This window comes from Lethenteron reissneri, chromosome 32, assembly GCF_015708825.2.
Source record: "Lethenteron reissneri isolate LAM-NWPU_2019-01 chromosome 32, ASM1570882v1, whole genome shotgun sequence".
NCBI lineage: Eukaryota > Metazoa > Chordata > Hyperoartia > Petromyzontiformes > Petromyzontidae > Lethenteron > Lethenteron reissneri.
This window is the reverse complement of record NC_083810.1, coordinates 2951188-2965344: the sequence shown is the minus strand read 5'-3', so window position 1 is coordinate 2965344 and position 14157 is coordinate 2951188. Positions and strand designations below refer to the sequence as shown.

At 50.0% G+C, this 14157-nt stretch overlaps 1 protein-coding gene across 8 annotated transcripts in view; it reads left to right on the top strand.

Moving 5' to 3' along the window:
- Positions 1–14157, top strand: part of LOC133349890 (polycystin-1-like protein 2) — an 85588-nt gene that overhangs the window by 20764 nt on the left and 50667 nt on the right. For 7 of the 8 annotated variants that reach the window (XR_009755996.1, XR_009755995.1, XR_009755994.1 and 4 more), the window contains 3 exons: positions 90–1201; positions 1741–1892; positions 3001–3171. Coding sequence is in view for 3 of the 8 variants with exons in the window: in XM_061563723.1 (XP_061419707.1) it covers positions 90–1201; positions 1741–1892; positions 3001–3171 (1435 nt within the window). In the remaining 5 variants the exon portion in view is untranslated. Of the gene's footprint in view, positions 1–89; positions 1202–1532; positions 1893–3000; positions 3172–14157 lie in introns of those variants that run through there. The other variant, XM_061563725.1, reaches the window with a different exon arrangement.

Genomic DNA, 14157 nt, shown 5'->3' with positions numbered 1-14157 from the left:
CTTTGCTCATAAACAGGTTTGTTTTTGCAGCCTTCACACTATACAAAATAATATGGATAGTACTAACATAATATTTTCTCTGTGTGCAGCTATTTCCTTTCAACTCAGACTCGGAAACACCAAAGTATCAATATTTTTACAATCCATTAGTCAGTAGTGGTTTACGGATCAGGCCCACTCAATGGCATGACAGCATAGCACTCCGCATGGAAGTACTTTTAAAGTGCAGCAAAAATTATCCCACTGAAGTAACATATAAGGTGATGAATTTGCAAGGATTAGTAAAGTTCGAAATAAGTAATGCATTATTTTGTGGTACATGTTACCTCTGGGATTTTGGAGACAATCATACAGTTATTCAAGGCCCCAATAATTGTAATAAATGGCTACTTAGCAGTGAGACAATTCCGTATACTTCCGACCTCATAGAGTTGTCTTATAATTATTCAGCTTTTGGAATGTACCACATGGTAGTTCAGGAAATCAATAATGTTACCAACACATATGAAAAAAATATTTATGTCAACAGCTATGGCTGTGTTCCAGAAGATGTCACTTTAGTAGATGATGTACAAAGCACCAATAAGACTGGGGTATTACGCATTTCTAAAGCAATGGACTTGGTAATTAATCTTATTTTGACATGCATGGTCCAATATAATGAAGACAAGTACATCTGGTCCATCAAAAACCTTCAAACTGGAAACATTAAAATCATGCCTGGGTATGATGCCATTCATCAACGATTTGACCCCTTATATTTTACTGGGGGTACCTTCTTAATTGAGGTCGCAGTCAATCTCTCCTCAATATATGTGCCAATCATGAAGGACAACCTCACTGTCATTGTTCAACCGACACCTTTAGAAGTGTACATCACAGGTGGAGACACCAGGACCGTTAGCAATGGGGCCGACGTGCAAGTCGACGCATCTGAGCTGTCGTACGATCCCGATGACGTCAGCCAGTCGAACACGGGCATAGTGTTTCAGTGGAAATGCACCAAAACATCTCCAAACAATGTCACGGCAAACTGCAAGTTCAGTGAAATGGATAGTGGAACAATATCAATTCCACAGTCTGAGTTGGAAATAAATGCTGTTATATTGGCTGAAGTCACAGCAACTAAAGATGCACGCAAAGAAAACAGAACACAAGCTCTACAAATCAAGGGAGGAGGTTTTGTGGACGTATACATAAGGTATACTTTGCACTGCAGTTGACTTCTTGATAGTAGTTGGCCAGACATGGCAATATTGAATGTGGATAGTGATCATTAGTTGACGAGATTAAATTTCTAGATATTAAAAGAACCCAATGAAGAGAACAATTTATCTCTTTGTGTGTACATGTAAGGGAGTGGTGATGCAATGATTAGCACACTGAGCTATAACTCCAGGCAACCTGGGATAAATTTCTGATGATGGATAAGATCATTGACAATTTGTATATGAACGTGTTCTGGGCTTCCTAGAGGTCGACTCAGTATCTGGTGTGATGTGTAAATATCAACTGGGTTACACCACTCCATCGTGTATTGCACTGGCCTTAATAGGTGCTCGCTAATAGTAATAACCCTCAAAATCCGTATGCCTTATATGGTTATATGGGGGAGATCATTGTCCTTGTAGGAACCACAGAAAAGTGAACATGCTATAATTGTTGTATAAATGTCAGGGTTTTAGAAACATCACACGAAAGCACACAGTGATTTATAAATAATTAAGTGTTGTTTTACAGTTGTGTTGGTAACTGTAATATGAAAACTACCACGACAGAGCCGCTAGTACTTTCAGTCAGGTGTGCTAACTGTGTCGACGGTGAAATAATTACCTACCACTGGAAAATGGACAAACTTACAGACGTGGATTTTGAAGCCATGACTTCTACTGGTAAGCATTCAAAACCGAGTTTGTCATCGAATATCAATGTAACATGAAACTCACTTTGGTTATAAAGCAGTGGTTCTCAAAGTGCGGTCCTCGGACCACCGGTGGTCAGCGACAGTCCTCCAGGTGATCCGCTGGGCTGTCATGCAAATGCAGGTTGATCTGGAAACAACGACAATGTTCAAATCTTTTGTTTTTGATATTAGTTAATATTTTACTTCTGACATTAAATGAAAACATTATTAAACTAACCTAACCCTAAGATCTAAATGCCTTCCCTAAGAAAAAAACCCCCATAGTAATATGAATCACTTTGTATTATTGATGGTATTTAGAGAGAGAAGTGAATGCGTTTTGTCATGGAGGGGGCGGGGGGGGGGGTTCACGGAAATGTTTGCATCGTCTGAGTGGTTCATGGGCCAAAAAAGTTAAAGCACCGATCTTAAGCCATGTAGAAGCGGAAGTCATTGAATGTTCAGTGTGATGATCGCTTTCTTCCAAAGTGTGTGTGTGTGGTGATCGGGAAGACTCCGGAACCAAATTGTTTTCTTAACCTGACAACGAGTCGACAAATGATCAGATGCTTGTTTAAGGTTGACGTAGATTATGTAGTGGAAGATGAATATCTGAGAGATACTAAGCCGACTCAATTTGGAGGGTTTTATATGTCAATAGAGTCAAGTGACTGTCCATGCGTCCCTCTTAGGAGGTCACCCCTACTATCCCACATGTTGGCAAACTTTGAAATGAGTGGCTCCATTTTTAACTCATAAATATAATCTGTCAAAGATGAAGTCCAATATACAATGCTTTTTTGAAAAGTTAAACATTTATCATACTCTTTGACTATTGAAACTAAGTCAACTGGCTAATAGCTCTCTATCTCTTGGTATTTCAGTAGAGGTTAACTGTGGACGGGCATACTTTCACATGCATTTTTTTTAAATAGGCACCGAATGCTTTAAACGTCTATGCACAATATATTTTGTGATAGCAATAAGGATTGGATCACATGATAATTGTATACCTTACAATACTTATGACTAATAATTTGATGGTATTTTACATGCACCATATGATACTATGTGATTTTTTAAATTTCCTCCTTAAGGTATTTATTCTCAAGGCTTGGTAGTTACTGAAGACTCTCTGGAAAAAGGGAAGCAACATGAAATTAGCGTTCAGGTTGAAATCCCAAATAAAGATCCTGCAAAAGCCACCTACATGTTTGAAACTGGCTCAACTCCAACAAACGGCAGTTGTACAAGTGATCTCACGTCAGGTAAACAGTTGAACAATATTAAACTGTCACCATGCATAATCACACGGACAGAGTAAGTAGATGGTCAGTGCAAATCATTACAAATCTTTTCAGAAAGTAAATGAAGTTTGGCATTATCGTTGCAGACCACACATATTCACCAACTGAATTCAGATTCATTAATATTTTGCTATTGTTATGTCCAGAAGAACGTCACTAAGTTTACAGATGGTTGTTCTTTTCTCTCTTTCTCATGCTCCTACACTAATAACACTATGTAAACACAATTTTTGTTCTGCGTAGAAAGTGTTATTTCGTAATTGCTTATGCCTAAAAAGTGTATAAAATGGCTATTATTCCCCACAAACTTTTATTTTGTGACCAGGACAGTGATATTTTGATATTTACCTATTTTCAATGAGAAAACAGGCGAATGTGTCTTTTCGTTCACATAAAGTCAGAAAAAACAACATAGGAATCTAAATTAGCATGTATTTATACTAAAGTAATAAAATAATGACTACAGAAGATTTAGAAGTGAGTAGTTTTTCGAGATTTACGATTATACTGTAAATCACTTTCACGAATCAGCTCCCAAATTAGTCTCCCATCATGTTCTCGTTATACTTTCCTTGGTAGCGGCATTCAAAGTCCAGTATATCCTAGTGGAAGCGCTCGCCTTGCTCCTCCGAGTACACTCCCATGTTCTCCTTGAATTTATCAAGGATATGGACTTTGAGGGACATCCTACAGCCAATTGTGCCGTAGTTCTTCACCAGAATCTCAACCAGCTCCAGGAAGCCACGAACCATGGTGACAAAGCTGTTCCAAGCCACTTTCTCCTTACTACTGAGCTTCTTGGGGAATTAATTACACTCCATGATCTTCTTTATCTGTGGCCCGATGAAGACACCAACTTTGACCTTTGCCTCAGACAGCTTAGGGAAGAAGTCTTGAAGGTACTTGAAGGCTGCCGACTCCTTATCTACAGCTCTGACAAATTTTTCATAAGGCCCAATTTAATGTGCAGTGGTGGCATCAGCACCTTCCGGGGGTCCACCAGTGGCTCCCACTTGACGTTGTTCCTCCCCAGGGTCCCACTCTGAAGCGTTCTGGGTCACATTCGTCTCTGTGGGCGGCACAGGGTCATGCACTTGTTATCCAGGTGCCTTTGGTGGCCGTAGCGGCTTGTCGGACACCCCTGACTCAAGCAAACCAAGGCATGGGAATGAGATGCTCGGGTGATGTTCGGAATATAGGTTTCAGGCACGACTGGTGAATGTACCAACTGGCGACATCCCGATTGCCCACGCACAAATTATGACCACTTTACTTCAATAATCCCAACAGGGCCCTGCCATGGTCGATGCAATTTAGGAGAGGTATGTGAGTGGGACCTGTGGATAATGCAGCCACGCCTTATCGCCAATTGACCATGGTTGAGTGAGATTCTATGGCGTGTTGTCGTTCATTTTGTTGTATATATTCGGTCTTGAAAAATATATTTTTTTACTGAAAATAAAAAATGAACAATTTCCTGAAACTATGATAATTTATGCAGTTATGTAAATTGTGTATTTATGCTAATTGGGGATGTGTAAATGTATTAAGTTATGCGATTGTATCTAATTATGCTAATTTGGCTTGGCTTCATTATCTAGAGTTGTATTATCAATCAGGATAATACAATGATTCTCGCTTTAACTTTTACTGATTATGTTTTAGTGTTTATGTCAGGTCTCAAAATTCAGATCTCACCGCAGAATACAGTTCTTATAATTAAGATTATTACGCATGAACTTAGGAAGGCGCCACTCAGACTCTTCTGTGTTAAGCAACTTTAATTTCTAAAACATTCTAACATGCGAACACGTATGCTCGGAATTGTCAACACGGTACTCCTCAAGATGTCCTACTCATTGATCCGTACATTTAACCCTCAATGATTACGTATGTTAAACTTGGTAACAGAACAATTGACTAATTCCTCAGAGTAAAGCGAGCATACACGGTGATAGGAAAAAGTCCTTAAAATGTGTAATGTAAGGTTACACCTGGATGATAATGATGGGCTCTGCCGGCCTCAGCCCGCAACCAATGGGGAGTCGAGCCAGGGGCGTGGCCCTGGTGTAATGTGAAGGTTACACCTGGATGATGATGATGATTGGCTCTGCTGGCTTCAGCCCGCAACCAATGGGGAGTCGAGCTAGGGCGTGGCCCTGGAGCCGTACAGTAGCTTCGGGAAAGTTCCAGAGGTGTGGCTGAGGATTGGCTGCGGGGCATCACGCGGTCCAGGGATTAAAAAGGGCGGAGAAGGACAGCAGGTGGGTCAGTGTGCGGAGGAACGAAGGGGGAAGCCACGCTGGTGCCGTGGTCCGGAGCCTGCCACGTGGCGGGCCGCGGCAGTCTCTCTCTCACGCTGTCAGCCAACAGCGTGAAAGAGCAAGGGAACTGGAGGAACGAATGTGGTAGAAGCTGTGAACGAAAACTGAATAAAGAATTCTCAATTCCCGACGTCGTCTCAACGGGGTTTATTATAAATGTATGAGACACTATTCATATGAACAGTAATAAAGAAACATGTCCCGAAAGCAAAAGTAGACCTCAATGAATTCATTGGTAAGATTATGCAATTAACGAAATGTCTTAGAACAATGGTGTGCAGAAGTGTGCCTGCTTGTCTATAAAATGCTTATCAATTGGCTAAGGCTTCAATAAAGTAGCAGGCAAGATTCTGTGATCAAAAGAAATATTTTAACACAATAGTCTTCCTGTGAGTGTGTAGATTCGTAAAATATATGTTTATAAATGTTTCGTTTCATCAATGAATTCATTGGTACAGTTAGGCTATTAACAAAAATAATGACTAAAATACTTCTAAACGACCGTATCCACGTAACTCAATTATCAGCAATGGTTTCACAATCAGCTAGTAGTTAACGCACCACCTTAGGATGGCCACCCTTTTTGAAACACAAAGAGAACTTTGGAGTAATCTTATTAGTCCCAATATGTGCATTATGTGTGTGTTGGTGTATTGTCTCCTTGCTTAACTCTTTGTGTTAAGCAGACGCCGAGGTGGGGCGTTTCTTGTACCAAAAATTCCTTGGTTCCCTGCTGAGCGATGAGTCGTGTGTGTGTGTGGGCGTGTCTTACACACGACGCTCTCTCTCTTGGCGGCAGTTGCAGGCCTCTCTGCTGCTGGATGAGCTGAGTCGGCACAACGCTTGTCTTTGAAGGTACCCGATTGTGCTTGCAGCTCGTCCGCAGGTCGCCGGGGCCGGCACTCTTGCTCAGCTGCGCTGGTTGCGCTTTCTCTCTCTCCTGCTCCGTGTTCTCTAGCGATGCACGATTGCGCTCGCAGCGCGTCCGCAGGTCGACGGTGCCGACACTCTTGCTCGGTTGCGATGGTTATGCGCTCTCTCTCCTGCTCCGTGCTCTCTGGCGAGGCACGATTGCTCTCGCAGCTCGTTCGCTGGTTGCCGGTGCCGACACTCTTGCTCGGTTGTGCTGGTTAGGCGCTCTCTCCTACTCCATGCTCTCTGGCAAGGCACGATTGCTCTCGCAGCTCGTCCACTAGTTGCCGGTGCCAACACTCTTTCTAGGTTGCGCCGGTCACGCTCTCTCCCTTGCACCAGGCACGGTTTGTCCTTATAGATTTGACATTTGCAGCAGTGTGCTCGGCTTCCGAGTCCGCACGCTCGTGGGTAGTCGTTAGCCGCTGCTGCTTTGCGATGCTCGCTTGGTTGATGCTTGGTGCTTTTCCGCCCTTTCTCCAGGTTGATTGCTTGTCGTTGCTCGTCACTCTTTCTCTCTTGCTGCAGCTACTAGTGGGAGCTGGCACTCAATGTAGAATACAACTTTTAGCGATGCTTCGTCTGTCAGTGCCAAACTCATACTCGGTGACACATTGCTACTCTGTAAGCCTCGCCATCCCTGGTCGATTGCGGGGTCCACCCCCGGAGCTTTCCGCAGCAAGACTCAGTTGCATGATCTGTGTCCTTGCTTATATGTGTAATAAATTACTCTTCAAACAGTGTAGATCTCCGTTGTCCTTTATTCGGATTCTTGTCTCTCTCGCCCCTACGGCGTCCTCGCTCAGACCCGCACCTCCTCCACCGTGCACCCTGCAGCCACACCGCTGCTCCGCTCCACAGCCACACCGCTGCTCCACTCCGCAGCCACACCGCTGCTCCGTCTGCAGCCACACCGCTGCTCCGCTCTGCAGCCACACTGCTGCTCTGTGTGCCCCGCACACTCTGCTAGCTCTTCACGCCCGGCTAGCTTCCCACATTCCACTACCTCTCCTCCGCTAGCTCTACTCCACTAACTCTAGCCCACTAGCTCTGCTGTGCCCCACGTACACTGCTGGCTGACGGTGCCGTGGCCTTCCACCACGTGGCAATCGCGCCACCCTCTCGCCACTGCCCACCGTGGCCTCCTCCTGTTTCCACTCCTTCTCAACTCCTAGATCCCTTCCGGTTCTCCCCCTAAATCCTCTCTCTCACATGACCCTGACTCCTTCTCCTCACGTGACCCAGACTCCGCCCCCTCTTTCCTTGCTCGCATTACATGACCCCCCCCCCCCTGATGAAAAACCCAGCCGTCCCCGGCTGCAACAGAACAAAATAATGCGAGCAAATTACAACCATCGGGCATCACCAGACAACGGAGATTATAACAACACAACAACAACAAGAACAACAATTAATGAAAGGAAAGGGACTTGGAACGCGTGCGGGTCGCCGGCCCGTCCTGAACGGGAGGTGGCCCCCCCACAGACCACGACCGCGACAGGGTTTTAAGAGCGGCGGGATCAGAACCGCCCGCCACTGTGGGAGGCCCGTCAACACCAAAGTCCCGATCCCCAGAGAGACCCGTCGCCGGGGTCTCCCGCAATCGCGTTCGTGCCGGGGTTAGAGGGGCAGCGGGGTCAAGTGTCCCCGTCGCCGTGGTAGGCCCACCCGGAGCAGGATTCGCTGTATCCGCCTGTGTCACGGCCAGTTCGTCTGTAGAAGGCACGACAGGCGCGCTTGCAGGTTGAACAGGCAAAGTCAGAGGCGCGTCGGATGCAACAGACACCGGCAAGGCAACATTAGGAGATGACGCATCCGTCCGCAGGGCCACGTAGGGTTTCAACCGAGACGTATGGACGTACCAGCGCTGAACCGAACACGTGTGGACTGCGGGACAGGAACCTCAATAAGCTTAACCGGCCCCTGCCATGGTTTGTGCAACTTAGGGGAGGTCCCCGCCCCGCACCTGCGGGCAGTGCAGCTAGGCCATGTCCCCCACTCGCCAGGGGGATTTCCCATCTGAGCGCCGAGCGCAACGTTCATTCCGGGCCTGGGTCTTGGCCGTAGCCAATCGGGCCTCCTCCCATGCCTCTGCCACGCGATGAACAGCGTCCTGAATGTACTCGGGGAGAGGCTTAACAGGACCCTTCGCCCCCGTACCCAGCTGCACGTCCACCGGCGGCACATTCTCGCGGCCGTACATTAAAAAAAAAGGTGAATACCACGTCGACGCATGAGGCGTCATCTGGTATGCGGAGAGTACCCCAGGGATATGCAAATCCCAATCAGCCTGTTTTTCGCTAACCGTGTGACATAGCATGGCCGACAGGGTCCGATTTAGCCGTTCCACCATGCCATCCGTTTGCGGGTGGTAGGGAGACGTCCTAACCTTCTTGGTTCCCAGTGCAGCACACACCTCAGCCAACAATTTAGAAGAAAAATTCTGCTCTTGGTCCGTGAGCAACCTTTCCGGCGCCCCTTTGTCCATTACATATCCGAACAGGAACGCGCCCGTGATAGACGCCGCCGAGTGGTCGGGTAAGGGCCAAGCCATCGGCCAGCGGGAAAGATATTCCACCCCGACCAGGAAAATTTATTCCCCCTCGCGGATGGTGGGAAGGGCCCCAAAATATCCAACGCCACCAACTCGTTAATCCGAGACACCTGTATGGACTGCACTGGCGGCACATATGGGTGTTTAGGCGGCTTCCGCCGGGCACATTCGGGACACGCCCAAATGTGCCCGACGACATCAGTCGTCATACCGTGCCAGAAGTAGTCCCGCTGCAACGTCAACAAGGTTTTCTGCACCCTGAGATGTAACAAAGTCTCGGAGAGAAGAGTCCGAACCAACTCGTACCGTAACGACGACGGCACCACCAGACGCCAGCGATCGTGGCACCCTTCCCTCCACATCAGCAACCCATCCCGGAGAGCGGCTCCCGGCGTCCCACCGGACAGCGGTTCCCCCGTCCCTTTCGCAGCCCGACCCCGCAAGGCCCCCAGCGACTCATCAAGCAATTGCTCGCGAATCCATACCGAGCGCGGCAGTTTCAAAACCCCATCAGCCGGTCCTGGGCATACGGGAGCCTCGGGCACCTCGACAGCTGACACAACAGGCCGAGGGGGTTGCGGAACCCGTGTACACCTATTCGTACCCGAAGCGCAAGCGCAAGGGGATCCCTGCGGCAATCTGGAGAGTGCGTCCGTGTTCGCGTGACGTGACCCCTTCCGATACTGAATTTCGAACGAAAATTCCTGCAGGGTTTCCAACCATCGTGCCAATTGGCCAGATGGTTGGTCAACTCTCAGGGCATATTGCAAAGCCGCATGGTCCGTGCGAACAATAAACGTACGGCCGTATATATACGGCCGATATTGGCGGAGAAAATGCACAATAGCCAATAGTTCGCGGCGAGTAACGCAGTAGCGGGTCTCTGCCGGAGACAGCACGCGGCTACCGTAAGCTACTACGCGTTCAACGCCGCCCTTGGACTGTGACAGAACGGCCCCAATCCCGGTGTCACTAGCGTCAATATCCAGAATAAAAGGCCGATCAAAATCCGGATAGTCCAACATCGGCGCCGTCGCCAAACGATCACGTAGGCCATTAAACGCCGCTTCCTCTGTCGGCCCCCAGCTGAACCTCCGGCCCTTCGCCGTAAGGAGGTGCAATGGCCTAGCGATCATAGCAAAGTTCGGAACGAACCTGCGATAATATGAAGCGAACCCAACGAACCAACGTACATCCCCCACTGTGGCCGGAGTCGACCAGTTACGAACGCACGCCGTCTTCTCTGGGTCCGTGGCCACCCCGTCCGCACTGACTGTGTGGCCCAAATAGCGCACGGATCGTTGCAGTAGGTGACACTTCTTGGGTTTAAATTTCAAATTGGCGGAGCGCATCCTAGCAAACACCGCGTCCAATCTCTGCAGATGTTCCTCAAACGTGCGGCTAAAGACGATAACATCATCTAAATATATCAAACATGTCTCCCACTGCAGACCCGTTAACACCAGCTCCATAAGCCGCTGAAAAGTGGCGGGGGCAGCATTCAAGCCCATTGGAAGACAATTAAACTGAAATCCGTCTTTTCCCTCGAGGACTCGTCCAGGGGAAGCTGCCAGAATCCCGACGAGAGGTCAAGCGTAAAAAAAAACTTTGCCCCAGACAAGGCATGGAGGGAATAATCCATACGCGGCAGGGGGTACGCGTCTGCAACCGACACTTTATTCAATTTGCGAAAATCGACACAAAATCGCAAATTCCCATCCTTTTTCTTCACAAGGACCACCGGCGCGCCCCACGGACTGTTGGACGGGGAAATAATGTCAGCAGCCATCATATCCTCCACTGCGCCGCGAACATGATCCCGCTCCGTCGGACTCAACCGATGCAGGTTCATCCGAATCGGAGCGGCATCCCCCGTATCAATATGGTGGGAGAGCAAGGAGGTGTGTCCCAAGTCGAAATCGTCCGAACTAAAAACGTCAGAATACCTTTCCAACAGCGCGAAGCGCGGACCGTTGGTCCCCAGTCAAAGACGCGTTTTCCCGGCACAACTCGGCAATCCATCGATCATCCTGCGCCGTGGAGGCCGAGACCCCTCCTACCAGGCCCCGGCAGTCCCGGTCATCATGGTCCGTGAAAGCCGTCGTAGCGTGAGCCGAAACCGTTCCGGCCAGTACACTAACATTATCCGCTCCTCCATTCAACACTTGTAAAAATGGAGGCTGACCCGGCCGGACAATCGTCTGTGCCCCGACCGGCGTCGAGCCACCCGTTATAGCCGTGGATGGCGATAACAACACACCCGCCGCTCCCTCAATGCCAGGCACTGGTTTCCGATACCTCAACGAAATAAGCATCTGCGAACCAGGTGGAATATCAACAGATACCTCGGACAGCGCCTGTACCTGGCAGACAGGAGCAGACTGGCCCCAGGGCGATGGCAAAAATGAAATTTTCTGACCCCCCGGTAATTCAATACAATTGTGATCCACCCTTATTTGAATGGGCATTTTTGCCAGGAAATCGGTCCCCAACAAACAGGGCACCGCGAGGGACCTGGAAATCAACACGGTCCCTGAAGCCGACACCCCCCAATTGATTTGCTGGCGTCCACCTGGCCCACAATGCCCATACTTCCCCCGTCCGCCGCTATGCAAGAGTCATAAACCGGTCGCACCCTCCCCGGCGGAATGGCTAGGAGATGGAAAATCATGTTGGAGATAATAGTCGCGGACGCACCTGAGTCCACCAAAATGTGCACATTGACCCCTTGGATCGAACCAGGCACAGTGGATGACCCAGTAGCGGCCGCCACCACCCTCCGTGCCAATTTCCGCCACTGCGTCAGCGAGCGACACGGGTCAATCACCGCACCCCCGTTATTAATGGCACACGGACCGCGCGGCGATGGTGATGCATGAGATGACAGGCCTTGCCTGATGTCTGATGCGTACCGACTTGCCTGTCCTGGATGGTCCTGCCGCGTCACGTCCGTGGCCAAGGCCTCCTGCTGGGGCGGCCGCGGAATGCAAGCCGAACAATCTCTGGCGAAGTGGCCCTTACGGCCGCAGCGGAAACACGCCAAGTCGGTTTGCCGTGCAGCACCCCCTCTATCTTGGCGCTCCCGCGCCGGCAGCCCGGAGCGCAACCCCGCTCCCCCTCGAGCAGGCAACTGGGTAGATGCCGCCGTCAACTCCTCAGGACCCCTGTCGTCTCGAACGTAGACAGCCTTCTTCACGTCCCACCCTGTCGCACCGCCTTTGAGGGCGGGGCCCCCCATCCAAGCCGACACCTGTTTCCACCGTCGAAGGTTAAATTGGGCATCCAGGCACTTAGCCGCCACACGGGACGTTAACTTATCGTGCCCGCACACCGGCATGGGGATGCCCAAGTCCCTGGATAACTCCAACATCTTTCCCAATATCAGGGGTTCCAACAAATCGGGCTCCGTCTCCGGATACGCGGCCATAGCTAGCTCCATCACGGCGCCCCGGAATGCCACCAGCGATTCTCATACGCCTCTGCCATTTCTTCAAACACCCCCTGTAGCGGCCCTCTTCTTTTCGGCCTTGATGGAGCGGAAGAACCTGACGGACTCATCATCAAGAAGTGTTGGCAGGACCTCCAAGGCTTCCGCGTCCGTCCATTTCGCGGATCGTACAGCCGCTTGAAAACGGCAGGCGAACGTGCTCCAATCTCCACCGATGGAGAACTCTTTCACAGTTGTTAGACGATGGCTGTGGGTCCCCGTTCCGCCGTCTTCCGTCGATGGTGATTCGTGCGGCAGCGACAAGATGGCGTCACTCCGCAACGTGTTCAAAATGGGGGCTCCCCGCGGTGGAGGCAGCAAGATGGCGGCTTCCCGCCGTTCCTCCCCAGCCACGCCCAAGATGGCGGTTTCGTGCCACGTGTTGGAGAGGGCTGACAGCGTCGGCAAGGCCCCAGTCGGATGGTCCCTGCTTGGCCTCCCCGAACTCGTCGTGGGCGTCACAAGGGTGCATAACTGCGTTAAAACAGCCTTCAGCGACTCAAGTTGGGCCGCCACATGTCGCCATCCTTCGTCGGCGTCCACCAACGCGGACGGACCTGCTGAGCCGGCAACGTCCTGCACCCCCGGCGCGTCGCTCGTCCCTGCATCGCCTCCTCCCTCCATCGTCGGTAGCGCCACCGCCGGAGGAAGATCGTCTTCAGAAGATGGTGCAGAAGATGGTGCAGGGACGTTCTTTCTTCTGAGCTGTTTTGACATGCTGTTTCACTTCCGACACCAATGTAATAAATAACTCTTCAAACAGTGTAGATCTCCGTTGCTCTTTATTCGGGTTCTTGTCTCTCTCGCCCCTACGGCGTCCTCGCTCAGACCCGCACCTCCTCCACCGTGCACCCTGCAGCCACACCACTGCTCCGCTCCACAGCCACACCGCTGCTCCACTCCGCAGCCACACTGCTGCTCTGTGTGCCCCGCACACTCTGCTAGCTCTTCACGCCCGGCTAGCTTCCCACACTCCACTAGCTCTCCTCCGCTAGCTCTACTTCACTAACTCTAGCCCACTAGCTCTGCTGTGCCCCACATACACCGCTGGCCGACGGTGCCGTGGCCTTACACCACGTGGCAATCGCGCCACCCTCTCGCCACTGCCCAGCGTGGCCTCCTCCTGTTTCCACTACTTCTCAACTCCCAGATCCCTTCCAGTTCTCCCCATAAATCCTCTCTCTCACGTGACCCTGACTCCTCCTTCTCCTCACGTGACCCAGACTCTGCCCCCTCTTTCCTTGCTCACATTACATATGTGAAAGTCTCCCCTATCTGCACGTCTCTTGCGAGAAAAAAAAAACAGATGCCCTCTATCTCGTTCTCCTCCCGTGGCCGCAGCCGCCTGGTTGCCCCCCCCTCCTTTTCACCTTTGTCTGGCTGCTTTTCCATCACCGTTAATGTTTTGGTTTGCGTCCTCCCCACCCTTCTGCCTTCGTGGTGTCTGCTATCGCAAGGAGAGGCCCTCCCTTCATACGTAATTGATTGCTCCATGTTTTTTCAAATTGTTGGGAGACAAAGGTGGTTTGGAGGCTCTGGTCCTATGGAATACATATTATCTGATCGAGTGTGTTTGACCTATTGTGCCTTGTATCTCTTTTAAATTACCCTAGGTCTAATACCTCATGATTATTATTTGGTTTCTGTTTAACCAAGATTTGTAATGTACC